The sequence below is a fragment of the Macrosteles quadrilineatus genome, unplaced genomic scaffold (assembly GCF_028750875.1).
Source record: "Macrosteles quadrilineatus isolate MER2022 unplaced genomic scaffold, UCM_ALF_1.0 Scaffold_8__2_contigs__length_117827958, whole genome shotgun sequence".
NCBI lineage: Eukaryota > Metazoa > Arthropoda > Insecta > Hemiptera > Cicadellidae > Macrosteles > Macrosteles quadrilineatus.
The window spans coordinates 72691155-72714787 of NW_026542601.1; the positions used below are offsets into that span (position 1 = coordinate 72691155).

The 23633-nt window shown below is 35.7% G+C and overlaps 1 protein-coding gene across 1 annotated transcript in view; it reads left to right on the forward strand.

Annotated features, from left to right (window-relative positions):
* Window positions 1-23455, forward strand: part of LOC129000472 (uncharacterized) — a 44669-nt gene extending 21214 nt beyond the window's left edge. The window contains exons 4-12 of the mRNA XM_054427435.1: window positions 276-2742; window positions 5660-5775; window positions 6489-6741; window positions 8643-9110; window positions 12383-12775; window positions 20132-20321; window positions 20744-20914; window positions 21458-21601; window positions 22834-23455. Coding sequence (XP_054283410.1) covers window positions 276-2742; window positions 5660-5775; window positions 6489-6741; window positions 8643-9110; window positions 12383-12775; window positions 20132-20321; window positions 20744-20914; window positions 21458-21601; window positions 22834-22940 — 4309 coding nt within the window. The 3' untranslated portion in view covers window positions 22941-23455. The remainder of the gene's footprint in view (window positions 1-275; window positions 2743-5659; window positions 5776-6488; window positions 6742-8642; window positions 9111-12382; window positions 12776-20131; window positions 20322-20743; window positions 20915-21457; window positions 21602-22833) is intronic.
* The last annotated feature ends 178 nt before the right edge of the window (window positions 23456-23633 follow it).

Here is a 23633-nt window from a genome sequence, read left to right on the forward strand (position 1 = left end):
TGAAAACAGGTCATTTCACAGTGTAGCGAAAAAGATTTTTTAAAATATTTTGTCAAGCTGGTCCATGTATACTATTATAAACTTTTTGCACTATTACAACACACATATATAAAAATGAGTTTTTCGGCCCTCCCTATATTGTTCACACTAAATGTGTAAAATGTCTCTTACATTGATTTTCCTTTAAATATTTTATATTCTGAATTACTTTTAATCTTTTTTAGTCAACCCATTTTTTGTCACTTCATTATGAAATGGTATATTTTTTATTGCAGAAATGTCCCAAGAACCAGAAGGGATGATGTTTATGAAGTCTCTGACGATTGGGATCATCAAAGTTCAGTTGGGATGAATTCTATACCAAATATCACTCGACAACTTGCAAAAAACTATGATAACTCAATTTCCATCAGTGATATCCCAACATTCTCAATGGCTTCCTTGCCTAATACAAGACTCAATTCAGGTGGTCACCATGCGACCTACACTAAGTTTCAAGAAGATAATATTTCTTCACAATCCTACCCTCACATTCAATCACGCCAAAGTAAACAGATAATACCCCACAATAATCCATATGAACCTTTTGATGTAATCAGGAATAACATTAAAAGTACATTAAACAATAGAGATCAAACTTTTAATTTAAGTCCTGACATGGAGTTTGATGATTTGAAAATTTACTCTTGTCCGTTTGACAAACAAGATGAATGCCCTCCAATCAAGGTATTTGACCAAAAACCAGATCTCAATATGTCTTTGACAGTGAAAAACAGGATAAATTTCAAAGAAATCAAACCAAGACCTTTGCAAAAGCGCGGAGTACAAATTGATTCCTCTCTAACATCGGGAAAGCAAGCAAAAAGGGTTGCACCAAACCAATTAGGACTGCTTGACCAGACTTTTGATTTTACCAGTGTAAATAATGTTCCAAAATTTAAAACAAAACTGGCAACCTTTAAAAATATTCCTTTAGCAAAACCAAACTCAGATATGGCTGTTGATAAAAATAAAAACTATAATCAAGGCATTTGTCAAGGTGATTTATTAAATATGAATAATTGTAGGAAAGTAAACTTATATCAAAACAATATTGAAGATCATGGTTCCAATAATCAAAATAGATTCAGTGGTGAACAAAAAATGTTTGATGTTAATGATGTTTTCAATGAGAGCTTAGACAACAACTATACTATGGAAGAAGATAATATGCGAGCAAAATTGCCAAATGTTGAAAATGATTTGAGGACAGAAATACCAGCATCATATGTGGAAAAGAATCATGCAACACATATGTCCAAAACCTTTAAAGAAAATTTCTTGATGGATCATCAAAATCAAGAGGCTGAAGTTTGGACAAAACGTGATGCATTAAAATTGTCCAGGTTTGCAATTAGCAGTTCAGATTATGATCAGCAAAAACTGTCAATAAATAGTTTAGAGAGAACACATCAAGAAAACTATATTCAACACAGGTGCAACTCATTCCAAAAAAGAGTAACTGACGCAACCAAGCCGAAGCAAACGGCAGAGTTAAATTCATTTCATCCTCTACAAAGCTTTGAAAACAACGTATGTACAAAGCCATCCTATAAAAAACAATTAGATTTTTCACAGGATATTTTTGCAAAAACACAAGAAAGCTTGGATCATTCCCAAAACAATATAAATGACATTGAAGCAAATCAGTCAGAAGAATTAAGTCTTCCGCCTTATCAAAAGCCGGTTGAAAATACAAATGAAATTGAAACAAATCAGCCAGAAGAATTAAGTCTTCCACCTTATCAAAAACCGGTTGGTAATAATGTTTCACCTACTTTTGATGTTGATGATTTATTTTCATTGGATGATAAAACTCTTGACCATTCTTCAATTATGTTTGAGAAGAATTTTGAAAACACAAACAAATCAGCAATTAGCAATCAAGTTAAGTGTTTGCCTTTTAATGAACAAACTGGAATTACAAACATACTTGCATCGACAAATAAACCTGCAGAAGAATTTAAGCTAAATAGTAATTTAGACCCTCATCCTATATCGAAGATACAAAATATTGATCCAATCTCATTAAATAATGAAGACACTAATTTATGTTCTCCAGTCCTCAAGTCTCAATACTTTGAAAACTATAATGGAAATTCCAGTACAAACAATCAACAAGTCTCTTTTGAGACCAAAAACATGAAACGAAACAATAAACTACCTGATAAAGAACGAGTTAATAAAGAGAATGATAAAAAAATTACCATGCAAACTAACATAAAAAATGGAAGTAAACTAGCAGTGGACATGGGCAAAAGAAATGTTACAGCAAAACCTCTAAAGCAAAGAACCCTTTTTGAGTGCCGAAAAATCCCACCAGAAACAAACAGTTTAGATTCTGTCGCAAGGAATGGCAACGAAACACATGTGAATACCTCTTTAAAGGGAGATCAATTCAAGAAACCTTTAGCACCAGTAAGAATGGGTAAAACTAGCTCAAAACTAAATAGTGTGAAGAATAAGGTATCGCTAAATAAAAATTTAGATAATATTTCCAAAAATGACAGCACCGGAAATGGGTTTTTGCAAGGTAACACATCTCTAGAAGAGATCAAACAGAAGTGTGATCCGTCCAAATTGGTACAAACAAGTTTAATCAAGAATGAACCTGTCAAAAGAAATGCTAAAGATACCTCAGCAAAGAAAAGTAAAAAGCCTTGTTTTGTACCACCAATATCCGCATCTCATTTGACTTCTAAGGTACAGTACAGATTTGAACTTTCATTACATGCGTATGTCATTTTTAGACCAAGGAAATTTTTCTTTTAGCGAATTTCCCTATAGGGAAGTAGCTATACCGTAGGTGGCACGGTAAGACCTAGACCCGGGACCGATTTACTTTTTCATTTTGATGTCCCCAGAGGCCAAAAACACCATTCGTTAAAATTTTTATATGTGTATATATATATATATATATATATATAGATTTATATATATATATACTAGCTGTAACCCGCGGGCTTTGCCCCGTTTAACTTCTTAATTTTCAAGATGATCTCGTTCGCATGGCTCAATCACGTCCTGGTTGAAGTTTGTTCGCTACGCTCACTCACCTTTAGGTTGGAGCTCGTTCGCTACGCTCACTTGCCTTCAGGTTAGCTCGTTCGCTACGCTAACTCGCCTCCAGGTTGAAGTTCGTTCGCTACGCTCACTCACCTTTTGGTTGCAAATTAGCTGTTGTCATAAATGTAAAAGAAATAATAGTGCTGCACCCTGTTGGTAATCCTTGTAACTTTAATGCTATTGAACATCATAGAACAGAACCAACTTGTTTAATTGAAACAGCTGTTAAGATTCATTAATTCCATTTCTCATAAGGTTAACATGGGAAACTCTGGGGCGGAGCCGATTGGACGGATCACGTAATTGATGGTGTATAAACCTATTCCATGAAATTCTACACGTATGTACCAAGTTTCGTGGCAATCGGTTCAGCGGTGTCTGAGTTTATCACTGCCAAACAAATATATATAAGTGATTGATAATAGGTGATTGATATAAGTGTGCCAGCCGTTTTATTCAAAAACTATAAGAGATATCAAAAAAAGTTAAATGGTAAGTGCCTTGGATTTTTTATTTAAAAAATTGTAGTCAAGTCCAAAAAATTATTTTAGCCGCCATTTTTCCAATATGGCCGCCAACTTTGATTTTTCTTATGGAACACCCTGTATTTTATTATGTATTCTGGTAGAAAAAGTAATTTTAAGACGATTTTATTCTTGTCATTTTTTTAATAAACCTAACCGTTTCAAAGATAATAATGGTTTAAGTTGTAAAATTTTGAATGGTTTTCGAACAAAACAGCTGGCATGCTTGCTTAGGCCTTTATCGAAACTCTTTCTCATGCCGAAATTTCAAAACTTTAACCATTGTTATCTTTGAAACGGTTAGGTTTATGAAAAAAATCACAAGAGTAAAATCGTCTTAAAATTACTTTTTCTACCAGAATACATCATAAAATACAGGATGTTCCGCAAGAAAAATCAAAGTTGGCGGCCATATTGGAAAAATGGCGGCTAAAATAATTTTTTGACTTGACAACAATTTTTTAAATAAAAAATCCAAGGCACTTACCATTTAACTTTTTTTTTAACTCTTATAGTTTTCGAATAAAACGGCTGGCACACTTATATCAATCACCCTGTATATACAAACATCCTCTTTTATACTTATAAGATACGCTCGTGAACGCGATAACTTGAGTAATTTTTGCCCGATTTTGATGAAATTTGGTTTAAAGGTGTAAAGGGGGATAAACTTGAAAGAGTTCGCGAACCAGCATGATCGGACAATGGGAACGGGTCTTTACGGGGGGTTTTATGGGGTAAAAATTGTTTTTTCTCACTTTTGACCCTGAAAACACAACATTTCCCAATTTCTCTTTAGACCTTTTTAAAGAGCTTAAAAAAACAACTAATTTAGTATATAAAAGTATTTTTGCTCGGTTATTAGTAACGGAGAAAATTTAAAAAATTGTAAATTTAAAATTTCCATGTTATTCATATGGAGAATATTGTCAAATGTTGTAGTTTGTTTGTTTATGGATATAATTTGATCAAACTTGGCAAATTTATTTATTTTGTACCAAGCTATCAATATTTTACTAAAAAACATACTTTATTAGTTTCCTTGTAGCAGCAAACCTAGGTACTCGTTAAACCTAATGTTATTAAAATATATTTAATAGAAAATCAATTCAGACAAATGAAAATTTGCTTAGTCGGCAGGTTTGCTGCGGCGGGGGTATTTATTTATATCACAAAGTACAAAACTAAGTTATAGTCTAAAGTTGGATTCAAACTTCACATCAAATCAAGAGGTTAAATTATAACACAGTTTTCCCTCCATGGAACTAGTAAATATTTGTTGAGGGAGTAAGCAATGGTTTATTGCAGAAAACCTTTGGTGATTTATTATTAAAAAATTTGAGGTTCTAGAAAAGGTAAATTTTGTCAGTATTCATGTTCACTTATTTTGATATGTTTTTTACCATATTCCATCTGTGATAATGTTAGAAATTTTGTCCCTCAATATCACAGGTGTAACAATGAACATATGTTCATTGTTACACCTGTGATAACCATTAGCCTTTTTAAGAAAGACCAACTGTCATTCATAATTTAAGTTTGTTAAGTTTGCCTATTTTTAAAATTATTTTAAACCTGTTAAATGTTAAACTAAGGGCAGCCTATATTTTGGAATTTTCATGTCAAATTTTATTAATTATATAAGTATTGCATCTTATATCTTTTACAATAATAATGACAATGTCAATTTCAATAATGTATTGTTTAAAGACTGAATAAATTACTATTCAATGACTATGACTATTCAATGACTATTGAATTGGCCTTGATCTACTTTGCTGTGTTCATAATCAATGTTAAATGTTCCCGCTAAGGACTGTTTTTAAGGTCATTTTGGTTTTTTTCATAAACTTTTTTATAAAATGGAATGGAAATAGTTCAAATAAGTTGAGCTCAAAAATCCAGGAAGCGAGAATTATCAAATAAAAACTATTAAGAACGTCTTTTTCAATTAGAAATGGTCTAAATATAACTTGGATAGGGCCTATTTGTTAAGAAAAACTATGTGAATGTAACTGTGGCTTTTGTAGGATGTGCCGTTGAATCACCACACAATAAATGTTCTTGACGACGTCAATGCTAATCAAGTTCTCCAGAAACTTAACACTGAAAAGATTAACAACATAGTCACCACTGTGACATTCAGGTAAAAGAGTATTTGAAATTTTGTGCAATGTATTTTCTTTGATTTTTTATAAATGTGGATTGCCGTTTCATTTATAATTTATAAGGGGTTTTTAGTGTTGCGATTTTGTCTCGCTATAGGTATTTCACTTACTGGTACTATTGTATCCCAAAAAAAAGTAGTGGGTGAAGAGGAACAATGGGCTTATTTCGTGCCAATGTTTTAACTTTCTGTATTCGCTAAATCAGTGCTAATTTTCCCCTCCCTCCACAATTTTACAACATGTATGTGCTTGTGTCACTGCCTAATGGCGTGCTTGTCACACCTCATTTTGCATTCTACAGCAAAATTAAGAACTACCTTAAATAGTAACCAAAGCTGAAGTGCACTACTGACATCAAATTATTTTCTTAGTAACCTGTAAGACAATTACTTCTCTGTGATTGTGGCTATTTAAAAATGTTGGTTAAAGACAGATGCATGCATAATTAAAGATTAATTGTACAATACAGAAATTATTTTGTTTAGGGGTGAGTCTATGCAAACTATAATTATTCATTTATATAAAAAATGTTTACTCTGAAGTCTTACAACAACCATAGCTGCCTGGGTAGGCCTAATAGTAAAAAATCATGTCAATTCAATTGTTTTTATTTTTTGCATCATGATTTTTCAGTTATTAGGTACTCTTTTTCTTTCAAATTGGTAATGCAATTTTGTAACTTTATACTCAGGGAAGGGTACACATTGCTCAATAAACCTGAAGAACAGAAGAAGAACTCTAGATGTTTTCCGTCAGGCGTGATGCACATGCTTGCCTGGGAGTCAGGACGGCAGGGTTATTATTGGCTTCCACTGTCAGATCCTGCGGCGATCACTCCTGCGGTGGTCAAGCTAGTGGATACTTTAATGAGCAAGAGTGAGCGAAACATTTGTTTTGAGGCCCAAGCTGTCTACATGCTTCTGATGGACATGCTCAAGTTGAAGGTAAAGCAATTGTTTTATAAATCTAATTTAAAATATATACGAGGGTTGTCCCAGGTCCCGTGTCACAGCCAAATGAACTAGTTCAAACCTGAGACCAAGGTTGTGTTCATTCACTACTATTCTAGCCTGTCCCCACCCATATAATTAGTCTGTTCATAGTATTGAAAAATGTTGTGGAAAAAAATTTACGCTCCTGCAAAGTATAAATAGTGTTCTGTGATTAGATTTCTGTGGTCTCAGTCGTCTACCGCTATTGAAGTCCATCACTTGATGGACGTGAAAAGAGTAAAGTGTTTGGATGTAGAATACGTGCGCAAGAGGTGGAGGAAGTTCGAAGGTGGTTTTAAACATTTGCATGATGTTTTCCATGGTGTTCATCAGTCTCTTTTGCCCAAAGTTGCGGGAATTTTGCATACGTGGATTTTGGTGTGACTAAACAACTAAACAAGAGGAGAGAATATCGGACTGGTAAGGAACGTCTCTATAAGACTGTCAATGTATTTAATAAGGTTTGACTGGGACGGGTGGCGTCGTCCTGTAATCCAGCTACTGGGAGGTCACGAATTGTGGATATTTATAGGGATGCACTGTGGATGCGATGCTCCCTGGTGTGGATTAACGTCCGCACTAGTGAGTACTACGACTATCCGCAGTATTATCCTGATAATTAGACCAATTCGTAAATTACAAGGAAAAATGTGGTTCGGATTCCACTATAAACTGTAGGTCCCTTAGTTGCCATTAGCTGTATGGGCTATTAATTAACAGCTGTGTCTAAGGAACATGTCGGCCTTAGTCACTAACAAGACTACAAGATCGCGCCACTCATCCTACACTCATCCTTCACTCATATTTGGGTTAAAATACGCACATAGTGGCGTCCCCATCTTAAATAATTGAATTGAATTGAATTGAATTGAAAAATGACTATTTTCAGCCCTTGAAGTCTGAAATAGACCGATGTGCAAGAAAAGTTTCCTTAAATTCAATCACTGTCACTATGGAAACTAATGAAGACTCGCTGCCAGCCCCGTTGTGCTAATATGCACGGGCTTCTACGCATTCGCCAAGGCACTAATGGATATTTTCCATGTCAAACCACTTTCCTGCATACAGTAATCACCAGGGATTGACCCCTTCCAACAGAAACCTATCCACAGGACGCTATTCATAGTTGGCAGGAGTACACTATGACCAGACTTGATAGAACAGTATTGAAGTAAGTAACAAGACATTGGTCTCAGGTTTGAACTAGCTTTCTTGGTTGCAACGGGAGCTAGATGGATTTTACGGACGACCCTTGTATTTTGAGTGCTATTTAAAAATTGTTTGCATTGATGATACAAAAAAATAAACACATGCTTATTTTCAATTTAAGTGTGTTGAAACACATTTTTAAATCAGCTTATTCATCAATCTTTTTTGTAATATACTGTCTTTAAAAAGTAATTTAGCTCTTTTGTTGGAGAAAAAATGCATATTGTCAAAAGCTTGAGTCCATGCACTGACTACTTGACTTAGATCCATGTAAGTAAGGTCATTTCTATACTGTTTTAGGAAGCAAAAATAGGTCTTTTTGTGTATTTACTTTGGTGACATACGTTTGTTTTTCAAAACATTAACTAACTTTATCACTTTAATTCCTTTGTTATTTGTACAATTTGTATGGAAAATATGTTTGAACTAAAACTAAATTGCTTTAATTATTACTTAATGGGTGTCATTGATGTTTGCATTTGGTACATATTTAAAATGTTAAGTTTTAAAATCAGAATACATGAGTTTTGTACCTTTTTGCATTGAGTAAAAAATCAATATTGTCAGTTAAAAAATAAACATCATAAAATTACACCATGAAAAGAGTATGCATCAATGTATTATAGGATTGTGTTTTTTAACAGGAAATACACAATTGGGACGCATATGATCCATTAATCGCAAGCTGGCTATTGGATCCTGACAATCCTCCAAAAGACTTTAAAGAGATATCAGACAAGTTGAACATGGACAAGAACCTGCTTGTTGTCAACCCACAAGCAAACACAAAGGATCAAGCTTGTGATCTCCTCCCTGTTTTGGACGTTGCGATGAACATTTTGCAAAATCGGCTTGTGAACACTTCTTTATGGACGGTTTTCACTGACATGGAAACGAAATTGATTCCAATATTAGCAATGATGGAAAGTTCATCAATTCTAGTTGATATGAAAAAGCTTCACCGAACAGCAGAGGCGATGGATAAAAAGCTGCGTAAATTGCAGAGTGAAGCGCATAAACTGGCCGACAGATGGTTCCAACTAAACTCCCCTCAGCAACTGAGAGAGATTCTCTTTGACAAATTAAAGTTGGACGAAAAATTCAATTTGAAGGTAGTATTGTAAGCAGCTAAGTAGTATTTAGTACTCCTAGCAGTTCATCTAGACTAGATGGACTTACTGTTCTGTTCAGGCCCACTTTTATAAACGGGCAGACTGGGCATATGCCCAGGGGCGCCGGGGGTTGGGGGGCGCCTGAGGGGCGCTCTAAACCACCGTCCGCACTAGGAGAAATAGGGTTTTATCAGCCGGGATTTCAAAAATAAAATGGGTGATTTCAACTTTTAATTAAGTGATTTTCCCTTATTGCAAAAGTAAATAAATACGACAAAATTTAAAATACTCGACCTTCAGATTATACCTCGTGTAGTCAGGGAAAGGCAGGCAGCAGTGTGAACCGGGCGCACTCACTATACTATCAGAGGCAGGGAGAGGGAGGCCTGCATACTGGAAGGAAATACATAGGTGTGGTATTCCCGTCACGTATGCTGACGTCACTCAGATTGCAAACACCATTTTACCATTGAGAAAAATTATAAAAACAATAACAATCAAATCAAAACAAATATATACTTATATGACAATACATCAGCTGATTTTTTTTGCAATTTGGGTGATGTCAGCAAATTACGGGAATAGCACGTAGGCCAGCTGTAGTCTACAGGCCTACGGTTGACGTGCCCCTCCTCTCCCACCCAGTCCCACCCCCATCCCCACAATACAACTACCAACTACCGCGCGGCACCAGTCCAGTACAGTAGTACAGTACTAGTACTCCTCCCTCAGTAGTCAGTAGGTTGTGTTCGTGTTGTGCCTGCTGCACAGTCGTTAAGTCATTAGTCAGTGTTGACACTCACACTGCAGTTAGAAAACCAGTAATGAATATATAGAAGTGTTGATACAAGTAAGTAGGCCTATAAACAGTGAAAAATGCATAAAAAACCTAGTGGAGCCGAGAGCCGCAAGCGGTTGGCTGAAATAAAACAAACTCAAGAAGCAGTTTTAAAGAAAGTGAAATGTATTAACCAGTATAACCACTGATACGGAATTGAAAAATCCCTCCCGAAACAAAACTGGTAAAAAAAACATGCTAATGTATAAATATATACGAGAGGTCGTCCAGTGGTCGAAACTCGACCAAAAATATGTAATGTACTCACTTCTCTATTTTCACCCCACACTGTAAATAAAACATGTGATTGGAGTTTCTTCCATTTGTTTTGATTTTCTGTTTATATTTCGTTGTTATTTCGTCACCAGCATGGCAACGCATAAAATCCATGTTAATTTTTTCAAATTTTCAATCTCATTTTTTGTGCTTATCTTTGAGCCTATTTAAATTTATAAAGGGATTCTGCACACCTACAGGAAAATTGCTTTCTAACGGTATGCGCAGATTTACCCCACGATGCACACAAGCTGAGAAAAAAGGTTTTAAAGAAACATGCTTGCCTATTAATATATAGATAGATACAGTGTGCATATGCCTATAGTAGAACCGTAGAACCATAGAAAAACATACTCCCTTTGTAGAATCTCGTTCAATACGTGTGTAATGCAATGAACTGCACACTGTACTGTACTGAACAATAATCAAATCACTGCGTAGTGCATTAAGCTATTCGCACAGGGAAAGAAAGATGCATTCGCATAGCAACTACTGTCAAGTTCATTTCACTCACCCCAACCCCCAACCCACCTGCTGTGAATTTCGGCGAACTGATGAGTCAACCCCCTTCCCTCTTCCCCTCCCTACACTGCTGTGGTCAAAACCTTTATAGTTATATATATATATATATAAGGGGGGCGCTGCTTTTGGGTTTGCCCAGGGCGCCACTGACCCTTAACAAGGCCCTGGTTCTGTTAGAATGTATTTCAAAACTTTTAAAACCTTTTATTATTAAGGAGATATGTTTCCTTATATTTGCCTTTGTTTTTGTTGTCTGAGTTCTTGTAGGTAAGATGTTTGTGAACTCAGGCAACAACAACAAAGTTAAATCTAATATAATTCAAGTTCTTGAAACTAATTGTTATACTACTAGTTAAACTAATTGTTGTGCTAGTTTCAAAATATATTTTTCCTGTTCACTTATTCCTTCATACCAGCCTTTTTTTTAATTGACTATCCAAAAACAACAACAAAACACTCACTATGGATGTGCTGTGGACTACTGCACAGCAGACTTTTAGGGCAACTTGTGGTGTTAAATATATCTTACATTTAAACATTTCAAAAAAAAAAACAAACTAGGATATTTAAAAATAGCATGCTTGAATTTTTTTGTGTGGAAAAAGTATTTTTGTGATAAGTACCTACATGTGTCATCGTTGTAAGATAACTCACAAATGAATACCCCGCCGCAGCAAACCTGCAGACTAAGCGAATTTCCATTTGACTGATTGGATTTACACTGAAATGTCTACTTAAAAATATAACATTTATTCCCGATTTAAATAGAATTAGTTTAACAAGTACTTAGGTTTGCTGCATCAGGGAGGGTAAAACTGTTTTTTTTTAATGTTAATAGTTAGTAAGAAATAAAAACTTTTTCAAAATTTGTCAAAATCAAAATACGTTCATAAACAAGCAAACTACAACAGTTTACTTATTCTCCATAAGAATAACATGGGAATTTTAAATTTACTATTTTTTGGAATTTTCTCCGGAACCATTAGGCGCATAATAAGGCTTCAATATACTAAATTATTTGTTTTATTAAGCTCTACAAAATGGTTTGGAAAGAAATTGCTAAATTTTATGTTTTTTTGGGTCAAAATGGGAAAAACCTATTTTTACCCCATAAAACCCCCCGTAAACCCCCGTTCCCATGGTCCGATCATGCTGGATCGCGAACTCATTTGAATAAATGTAGGTTTACATGTTTGTACCAAATTTCATCAAAATCGTATCATTTTTGCTCGAGTTGTGCTAACCAACACATATGAATTTGAACGGATGGTGTTTTTGGCCTCTAGGGACCTCAAAATGAAAAAAAAATCGGTCCCGCATCCAGGTCTTACCATGAGTACTACGGTAATAACTTATTCCCTATATGGGGAATTCGCTAAAAAATGTTATTGTTTGTTCAACTTGAAGGTGATAAAAACATTGTATACAGTTATAGAAAGTTTTGGCACACATCAAACAAGTTTAACATAACATACGGTAAGAGTCTCGACTATTCCATCTTCAGCTATCCAACGTTTCCGTTAATACACCCTGGTCTGAACTGTTTAACATAGGATAATTATGACTTGTACTTAAAGTGGATTTATTCAAAGCAATACTTACATCATAACACATTTATTCAAATGTTTTCATACAGGTGAAAAAAACAGAGCACGGAGAAAAATCTACTTCAGAAACTGTATTGGAACAAATGAAAGAGTTGCATCCGCTACCAAAGATTATATTAGAGTATAGAAGGCTGCAGAAATTGAAATCAACTTATGTGGAAGGCTTGCTGCAGCATGTCAAGAGTGACGGAACTATTGGGACAAGTTGGGAGCAAGTGTCTGCTTCCACAGGGAGGATTACAAGCAAGAACCCAAACCTTCAGGCGTTTCCCAAGTGTCCCATTGATGTTCAAGACGGTGAGACAGTCAACCTGAGAGAGATGTTCATAGCAAGAGAGGGATGTTCGTTTCTCGCCGCAGACTTTCAACAGATAGAGTTCCGAGTGTTCGCACATTTCACACAAGATCGCTCACTACTGCAGGTCAGTATTTTGTTGTAAGTTTTTGATCCTGAACTATTCTTTACATTATTTATATTGAATTAGAATCACACGATGAATTGCATTTACGTACATTTAGTAGTTTTACCATAGGTTACATTTGCAACAATAATCTCAACAAAAAAATCAAAATAAAGTTTATTTCCAACAAAAAGTCCTTTTATCAAAAATGTTTTTTTTACATCATGTCTAAAGTTTAACCTTGTCCAGAAACTAGCCAAGTTAATTCTGCTGCGTTTCATCTGTGGCCAAGGTAATTGCTTGTTAGTATAATTCTTTCTAGCTTTAGTAATTCCAAGCCTTTATTTAAGGGACCTATCAGGGACTTAGGTTTTTACGGCTTGCCAGTTTTGACAACTTTGTGCTAAGTAAACTTGTAACCCAATCTTACTAATAGATGAGTGAACGAAGTGAACGAATCTACGTATCTTGTATAGCGGAGTCAGAGAAAAGTTGTACGCTTGTCTGTGAGTCCGTGAGCATCCGGCAGTGTGCGTTCGCATCAAAACTCAAGAACCGTTGCACTTGTAGTGTTCAAATTTTGCACAAATAATTATGACACCAGTGAGAAGACACCATTAAAATTCTACACGATTCCGCTCTTCTAATTATAAAACCCTAAAAATACATTTTTAAATTTGTCCCATAAGAATAACATTAGAAGCTACTTGCAAGCTAGAAGCTAGAACAACTTTTAAGTTTTAATCTACGCTCTTTCATTCATGGAGTAAACAGTTCGGCGTCTATGAATATATATCGGTATAATTTCACAACTTTCAGAATAATAAATTGAACTTTACAATATTAGTCGGCAGTTATATACCTCATTTATGTTCAGTATTAGGGATGAAATATCATCAAAAACTTTAAAGAAATGTGCTGAAGAACTTGCCGCTCCCTTAGCCTATCTAATTAATTGTTCATTCCAGAGTGGAACATTTCCTGCAGTACTAAAGCTTTCAATAGTCAAGCCAATATATAAGAAAAAAGGAAGCCGGCACGATTGCATTAACTTCAGGCCAATCTCTATATTATCGACATTTTCTAAAGTAACAGAGAAGATCTTCTTAGCTAGATTAAATCAATTCTTAGATAAAAATAAGATTATCAACAAAAATCAGTTCGGGTTCCGTTCAGGTTACTCCACCCTAAATGCTGTGTTCAGCCTGGTTACAGAGGTTTCCAACTCTCTCGACGCAAAAAATCATGTCTCCGGTTTGTTCCTTGACCTTACCAAAGCTTTTGATGTCGTTGACCACAACCTACTTCTAAATAAGCTGGAAAGATTGGGTATCCGTGGAGTGGCTATGGATTGGATGTCTTCTTATGTTAAAGGACGGAGGCAAGTTGTAGAAGTCCCTTACATTGATTCCTCAGGCTGTTTGTGTAGTAGGATATCTGATGAGCGTACTGTAAGTACAGGTGTGCCTCAGGGGTCCGTTCTTGGGCCCGTCCTTTTCTTAATGTTCATCAATGATCTGCCTCCTGTTGTGTCAAATTCAAAGTTACATCTGTTTGCTGATGATACTTCCCTCGTTGTCTCCAGTCAAAATCATGCACAGCTAGAAATCCAAACATTTATTGAGAGTAGTTTTGTTTTCCAATGGCTATACGAGAACTCTCTACATGTTAATCCTCAGAAAACATCACTTTTAGAATTTCGTATACGGCAGAATTCGTCTAACCATCTGAATCTTTAAATTTACCTGTCGACAACATCAACATTGTTTCTTCTTCTAGTGTAACATATTTAGGAGTAGTCATTGACAGCAATCTGAAATTTTCCAGTCACATCGACAAAATTCACAATAGACTTAGTACTAGTGCTTTCCTTCTTCGTAGGCTCTCCTGTTATCAAGAAAGACGCATCCTTCTGACAGCTTATTACGGTCTTGTTTATCCCTTTCTTACATATTGTGTGCCCGTTTGGGGTAACGACAAACTTCAGACTAAGAAAATATTCAAACTGCAAAAAAGAGCCATCAGATTAATCTTCAACCTAAAATATAGAGAGTCTTGTAGATCTGTCTTTCGTACAAATAATATGCTGACCTTCCCATCAATTTTCATTTTTGAATCTTTGACCTTCTTAAGAAAAAATTCGACAATGTTTCATATTAGAGGGTCATCTCACCACAGCTACAATCTCAGGAGGAACTTTAACCTACATATTCCACAATCTCGTACCACTTTCCATAAAAACCAATCATTCTCCATGTGTATCCGTCTTTTTAATTCTCTTCCTAACTCAATCAAGGGCGAACATGATTTAAAAAAATTTAAGCGTGGTCTGAGGGAATATCTAGTTGATAAGGAATTTTACAGTGTTTCTTCGTTTTTAAATTGTAAATAGTTTGTACCTTTTGAAGTTTGTATCTTATTTTAATGGGTCTGATTTTATTTGTTTAGTTTTAGTGACTTTTGCCCTGTACATTTATGTATTATTATGGCAATAAAAAATTCTGATTCTGATTCTGATTAAAATTCACCTTTACATTAAAAATATATACGGTATGTATATATTTAGAAGTAAGCAGTTTTTTACATTATTCAATTTAATGTTTTCATTGAATATTAAATAGTCAAAGATGTTAGTCTATTTTTATACTAAAATGCTATGCGAAGGGAGGGAAACAGATCCACGACTTAGGAAGTGGTAAAGAAAGTGGAAAGGTGAGCAGTGCGGAGTGTGGAAACCCTTTGTGACAGTTAAATTAATGTATCTGTAATACTTAAATGCTATGGGAAGAGAGGGAAACAGGTCTATGATGTATAAAGTAGTGAAGGAAGTAGTCAAGGCGAGCGGTCTGGAGTGTGTGAACCCTTTGTGACAGTTAGGGTAATGTATCTACAATACTAAAATGCTATGGGATTGGAAGGAAACAGGTCCACGACGTAGGAAGGGGTGAAGGAAGTAGTCAAGGCGAGCAGTCCGGAGTGTGTGAACCCTTTGTGACAGTTAGGGTAATGTATCTACAATACTAAAATGCTATGGGATTGGAAGGAAACAGGTCCATGACGTAGGAAGTGGTGAAGGAAGTAGTCAAGGTGAGCAGTCCGGAGTGTGGGAACCCTTTGTGACAGTCCCTTTAGGACCCTTTGTACCTGCAATACTAAAATGCTATAGGAAGGGAGGGAAACAGGTCCACGACGTAGGAAGTGATAAAGGAAGTAGTCAAGGCGAGGAGTGCGGAGTGTGGGAACCCTTTGTGACAGTTAAATTTATGTATCTGCAATGAAACAGTTGCAATACTAAAATGCTATGTCAAGGGTGGGAAACAGGTCCACGACGTAGTAAGTGGTGAAGGAAATAGTCAAGGCGAGCAGTGCAGAGTGTGGGAACAGTTTGTGGCAGTTAGATTAATGTATCTACAATACTAAAATGCTATGGGATTGGAAGGAAACAGGTCCACGACGTAGGAAGGGGTGAAGGAAGTAGTCAAGGCGAGCAGTCCGGAGTGTGTGAACCCTTTGTGACAGTTAGGGTAATGTATCTACAATACTAAAATGCTATGGGATTGGAAGGAAACAGGTCCATGACGTAGGAAGTGGTGAAGGAAGTAGTCAAGGTGAGCAGTCCGGAGTGTGGGAACCCTTTGTGACAGTCCCTTTAGGACCCTTTGTACCTGCAATACTAAAATGCTATAGGAAGGGAGGGAAACAGGTCCACGACGTAGGAAGTGATAAAGGAAGTAGTCAAGGCGAGGAGTGCGGAGTGTGGGAACCCTTTGTGACAGTTAGATTTATGTATCTGCAATGAAACAGTTGCAATACTAAAATGCTATGTCAAGGGTGGGAAACAGGTCCACGACGTAGTAAGTGGTGAAGGAAATAGTCAAGGCGAGCAGTGCAGAGTGTGGGAACAGTTTGTGGCAGTTAGATTAATGTATCTGAAATACTAAAATGCTATGGGAAGGGAGGGAAACAGGTCCACGACGTAGGAAGTGGTGAAGGAAGTAGTCAAGGCGAGCAGTGCGGAGTGTGGGAACAGTTTGTGGCAGTTAGATTAATGTACATGCAATACTAAAATGCTGAGGGAAGGTAGGGAAACAGGTCCACGACATAGGTAGTGGCGATGGAAGTGGTAAAGGCAAGCAGTGCGGAGTGTGGGAACCGTTTATGGCATTTAGATTCATTAGTTAGATAAACATATATTGGATTTTTTATCATATTTAGGTGATATAATAGCTTACAAATGCGTTTACGTTCACTCATCCCGTTACGCGCAGAATAAGCATACTACTAGTATTATAAATGTGATCCATTAGTCAATGGTGAAACTTAGTGTGTTTGTTTGAAGTTCAATCACGCATTAACTACTGGACGGAATGGGCTGAAATTTGGTATTATGATAGCTCATATTCCCGATTAACATATAGGCATATTCTTATCTCATAAATCTTTTTGGGCTCCGCCCCAGTGGCTCTGCAGTTCCCAATGTTAACCTTTTGAGTATTCATATTTAAAGGGAATTAAAGAATTTAGTCAGCTGTTTCAACTAAAAAAGTTGGTTCCATGATATATATGCAAAAGCATTAAAAAGTTATAAGATTTACCAACAAGGCAAGCAGCAACAAAAAACTGTGATAAACAATGTGATCTGTCAAAGTAGGATTGTTTACAGTTATGTTTATGTTTTTAACTTCATGAATAATTTGTGATATTTTGTGAATTTGTAATAATATATTTTTCTCTATTGTTTAGGTGAAGTGTAGAACATTATGGCTATGGTAGATGTGTAATGCCATACTATAGTATACCGTAAATTTAAAGAAGCAAATTTTATCAAACTGTGTCCTCCCCCATTTGCAAACGCAAAGCTTGAGCAATAAGCATTTTATACTATTATACTAGCTGGCCCGACAGACGTCGTCCTGTCCTAATGTGGTTTTATGTCAAATGCTTGTTAACCCTCCGAGTGTCATGCGTCGCTGCACTCACGAACGAACACTGTTTACGGCGAAGGCTCTATGACTGACAAAATCGGATTGAACTGGATCGAGTTAGGTATCGTTCTTTTCGTTAGATTCTAAGCTTTCTCCAGAGGTCTGTCTCTAAGCGCTTTATGTTCTCCGAGCCGATCGTAATTATAGCAGACAGCTGACGTGCGTATTTGTAAACAGGTTAGTTAACCTCGGACCGATGACTGATGTGTTTTATTATGTTTATCATTGTTTTAGTGTTAAAAATCAAAAGTAGTGATATACGTGGTGCATTATAAGAAGATTTAAGTGATTTTGAAGGACTGGTTGATGATCCTGAAGAAGTAGGTAGTGATATTGATGTAAATTATCAGCCAGATTCCTAGCTATGGTTAGGCTATGCATTATTAGCTAAACGCTATGTACTAAAATCTGTTTTTTGCCCATAACTTATTTATTTGCAAATCTACTTCCTTATATTATTATATATTTGTAATCCTCATAAAATTTAGAACAAAGTGGCTATTTTCAAATATTTATAGGCCTATAATTTATACAATTTCATTGAGCGCAAACTTATTTTTTTTTTCAATTTTTCCAAAATAATTTTTATTTTTACCTAAAAATTTTTTTTTTAAACAAATATTCCTTAGGTTTTATGTATGATATTGAAGCCCATAATTTTCCAAACAAAATGGTATATAGAACAGTAGAATTAACATTGTTTTAAGCTTTTCAGATCCGTTTTAATAAAACCTTGCAAATGCGCCAAAAATAGGCGGACATTAAGGCCTAAACTATGGACACTCGGAGGGTTAATTTTCAAGATCCTGGTTGAAGTTCGTTCGCTACGCTCACTCACCTTTAGGTTGGAGCTCGTTCGCTGCGCTCACTTGCCTTCAGGTTAGCTCATTCGCTACGCTAACTCGCCTCCAGGTTGAAGTTCGTTCGCTACGCTCACTCACCTTTTGGTTGCAAATTAGCTGTTGTCATAAATTAAAAAAAAAATAATCGTGCTGCACCCTGTTGGTAAACTTATTAACTTTTTAATGCTATTGAACATCACAGAATCAAATTGCTTAGTTGAACCAGCTGTTAAGATTCTTTAATTCCATTTAAATATGAGTACTCATAAGGTTAACATGGGAAACTCCAGAGCCACTGGGGCGGAGCCCTTTTGACGGATCTGCGCCAAACTTCACACAAACCATCCTTGAATAATGCTTAATAATGCCTGAAAGTTTCATTACAATCTGTCGAGCGGTTTCGGAGTCCATAAAGGACAAACAAACATACATACAAACATACATTGGATTTTATATATATAGATATGCCAACCCCGTACGAAAGACTGGTACTCTGCTAGTCCATATATAAATCCCAAAGTACCCATGAACTTTTGAGAAAACTACAAGTCACACCCCCATAAACCATATACTTAATATTTTCGTCATGACGAGAAACCTTGCGCATAACTATCCATCTATATATATAAAATCCAATGTATGTTTGTATATTTGTATGTTTGTCCTTTATGGACTCCAAAACCGCTCGACAGATTGTAATGAAACTTTCAGGCATTATTAAGCATTATTCAAGGATGGTTTGTGTGAAGTTTGGTGCAGATCCGTCAATAGGGCTCCGCCCCAGTGGCTCTGGAGTTTCTCATGTTAACCTTATGAGTACTCATATTTAAATGGAATTAAAGAATCTTAACAGCTGGTGCAACTAAACAATTTTATTCTGTGATGTTCAATAGCATTAAAAAGTTAATAGGTTTACCAACAGGGTGCAGCACTATATTTATTTTTAATTTATGGGAACAGTTAATTTGCAACCAAAAGGTGAGTGAGCGTAGCGAACGAACTTCAACCTGGAGGCGAGTTAGCGTAGCGAACGAGCTAACCTGAAGGCAAGTGAGCGCAGCGAACGAGCTCCAACCTAAAGGTGAGTGAGCGTAGCGAACGAACTTCAACCAGGACGTGATTGAGCCATGCGAACAAGCTCATCTTGAAAATGAACGAGCATGTGACATAAAACCACAATAGAACAGGACGACGTCTGTCGGGCCAGCTAGTTATTTGATAAATTGCCCTTTAAGGTTGCAATTCCTTTCTAAATGGAACTTTCCATATATAGCTAATGTTAAAAATACCTCAGCTGTACTTATTTGTACATATGTTATTCTTTCAATTTATTACCTTATTGAAATCAGGTGTTATTATTTGTTTGTATTACTGTATTCTGTTTTGTTTATTTCAGTTTAACTTAACCAACCAATAGTTTTATATAGTCAATGGTTTTATTAATACTCATGAAGTCTAACGGGGTGAAGCCCGTGTGTTACAGCTAGTATTGACTTAAAGACCGTTTGAAACATATTTTAAGTGTTATAAAACTGTACAAACTGTTTCAGGCATTCAGTGAAGGAGGAGACATATTCCAGAGATTGGCGGAACGGTGGCTGGGTGGCAAGGGAGAAGAAGAACGGGAAAAAACCAAGAGGATTGTTTACTCTGTAATGTACGGAGCTGGCGCCAATAAACTCTCGGAATATCTGCATGTTGAACCGGCAGAAGCATATAAAATCATTGACAACTTTGTTGGTGAGTAGTTGTAAATTAAATTGGGACAAAGGGTTAAAAGTTCATAACTTTGACAGGCAAGTAGAAGACGTTCATAGATTAATGTATGTGACGTCTATGTGTAATGTAGATTAATGTATGTAGATTAGTGTACGTCATAGATTAATGTACACAGCATTTAAAAATAATTAATTTTTCCTTCATGCATTAAACTATGTATTGAAACAAGGCACTTAACACATACACACTTAACATTGTCACCAGTAAATATATCGAAGAGAGAATATTAAAATGCTTCTTCCTACAACTACCAACACAGCAATGTTAGTAAAATCACTGAGTCTGTAAGTAAATATTCAAAAGTAAGGTAGACTAACTGAGCTTTTCAGTTATGAATTAGTTTTTAACATTTATGATTTGGTAATTATGTTTTCTGTCGGCAGCCATCTTCCCAAGTCTGCGCAGTCTGCCGCGGACAGTAATTGCCAAGTGTCGTACGCAAGGGTTTGTGTCAGCACTCTCCGGCCGTAGAAGGCTATTCCCCAACATCCGTTCGACCAATGGAAAGCTTCGATCATACTCTGAGCGACAAGCGATGAACTTCCTCATACAAGGTGATGCTTCAGCTTACTCTAATAATTATCAATTAATTGTTTTATTGCTTAAAAAGTTCGTAGCATAAGAGAAATCACTACATAAAACAAAATTTCTCAGATGAACCTCCTGTGTAAGTTCTGAACTAATTGGTTATGGTGTTATCATTGAGAAGTTTTAATTATTGTGGGGATTAAGAGAATTAATTGTTAGTCTCACATAGTAGATAAGCACATACAATTTTTGCTTGTTGAATATGTACAATACAACCTTAAGCTAAATGTTCTATACTTAAATAATTTATAAATATTTTATATACAATTAGAACAGTCGTTTCAGTACTACTCACTTCCTGCCAATCTAGTCCGGTTAAACCAATGTGCTGATAACAATTTTCCGGTTAAAGAGATGTCATTTCCGCCGAGTGTAGTCCGGTTAAAAGGTGTCCGGATAAGAGGGAGTTTACTGTATACATAAATAAACTAAATGGCAAAGATTGCATGTTTAGCGCTATACCTAATAACATTGTAAGACTGTGTAAATCCAAAATATTCTCTTTGCAGGGTCAGCAGCGGACATTTGCAAAGCAGCCATGTTGGATTGTGAGGCTGAGATTCGATCACGAGGACTCCGAGCAAAGCTGCTTTTGATGATTCATGATGAGCTCATCTGGGAAGTGGACGATAGAGACTTACAAGAAACTTCTAGTGAGTTGGGTTTGACTCATAAAGGTTCTTAATTTGATAGTACAAATTGCAGGAGAGGAACCTGTATGTTAAATTGAAACAGTTTCTCCACAATTCAAATATTTATACTGTATTTCTCAAATCTTACTTTATTCCTGAACTCGCTGGAACAAAATTCATGTTTGTCACTCACTCAAAACAAAATCTCATATTTTTACCATTTGGTGTATCTCTAGTTGATGTTGCTGGCCATATCAGTTTACAAGACAGCAGAAGGAACTGATTTGTTGTCTTTTTGCTTCTAAAAAAATACACAGCCTAAAAAGGTGATAAAAACTGTGTGGGTAGCAATATTTATCTGCTTGAGAATTAATAGCAAAAACTAAAACTAAATATACCAAACTGCTAAACATTCTACATTTTTTTTTTTAACTTTTACACTAAGATTTGGTAGATGCATATTACTGGTTTTATATACTTTTGTCTTTGTCTAAAGAATTAACATGTTGAGTGCGGGCTACATCTATTGATGTAGTGTGTAGTGTGTCACGAGCGCTCCTATCAGCCTTCATCTCACTACATTAGTTCAGTATGAGCTCAGCCATTGCCGAGGAACTTTATAATCCTTGCCAGGCTGTAGTTTAGAATGCGAGCTTTATTTTGGTGTAGGTTGGTACTATAAATTCCCGAAAAATCCCGTCTGGCAATGCTTTTGTCCCGGTTTTGGGGATTTCCTCTATTCGAGCCATATTAAAAAGACACTGGCTATTGATCCAGGCAGTGCTGCTACCTTTGGGTGTTTTAGTAAACTACGTCCACTTTCGGGGTAACACAGCACAATCACCGCTGCGCTTTTGAGATTCGTCAGACTGAAATATTTGAATGCCAATTCCGTTCGCTGATTCAGTAGCGCACAAGGGCTTCGCCCGGGCCTCGCCGCCATTGGCGAGCGCCTGTTTAAAGGTTTTCAGCATTCAACGTGTTAATGTGCTGATGAGGTTGAATAAATATTCAACTAAGCATGTCTAAAACCATGTGTCCAAATTGAAGTTTTACAAAAAATATCTTCACTGTTATACACATCCTTGATCAATAAACATTTTTACTTTAATTAACTATTAATTCAGATGCATTGTAAAAAATTGACTATTTGGGATTCTATTTATTGATTTTGCATTTTCCGTCAGTTAATTTAGCACTTAGAAGAACAATATTTTTGGCTTTACTGTCAATTTTACTATGTTTTTTTTTAGAAACAGTCAAGTTGGCTATGGAGCACCGCTGGAATGAGCGTCTCACACTCCTAGTTCCAATACCAGTTTGTGTCTCTACAGGAAAGACACTAGCAAACATGCAGTGACAAGTTAATCTTTGCAATTCTCGGTTTATTTTATTATCTGTGGAGAATTCTCAGTCACAGAACTATTACTTTAGAATGATAAGGAGTTGTTTTTTTATGATGTGTTAGTAAAGTATTTGTTGTTTGGTTTTAAGTTTCAAAAGTACACTTAAGAAACATTGTTAGGTTAGGTTAAGTTGTGGTTCAATGTTTGCTGAATTATTTTGAGAGTGATAACATGTAATATATTTTTTTCAACGTAGAAAAACTTGTATGTACTTAAATTGTATAAGCATTTAAAAAACAGTTTTAAATATTACCAACACCAATAAGTCAAACGTATTTCATCCCATTACTTTTAAATCTTGAAACAGGTTGTTGGGACTTTTATAACACACTTTTTTTAGTATCGTGTAAAGAAGTTTTTTATTTAGTATAAATATTTAAAATTCAAACAGAAAGATTTAATAGCCTTATGATGTGTGACAAAATGATTAAAACTTGTGTTTAAAGTGAGCTGTAATGTTTGTACAAATTTAAATATGAACTCAAAAATTTATAAAAAGTAGAATCGTTAACTTTTTAAGATATTAAATTATAGTTTTTCTTATTCCTTGTTAATTATTCTTTTTGCTACTCACAGCTTTGCTTGTTTTTATTTCTTCTGCCCATTCAAAAATCTCAGAAATAATTTAATAGGTTTAATATTTCTTT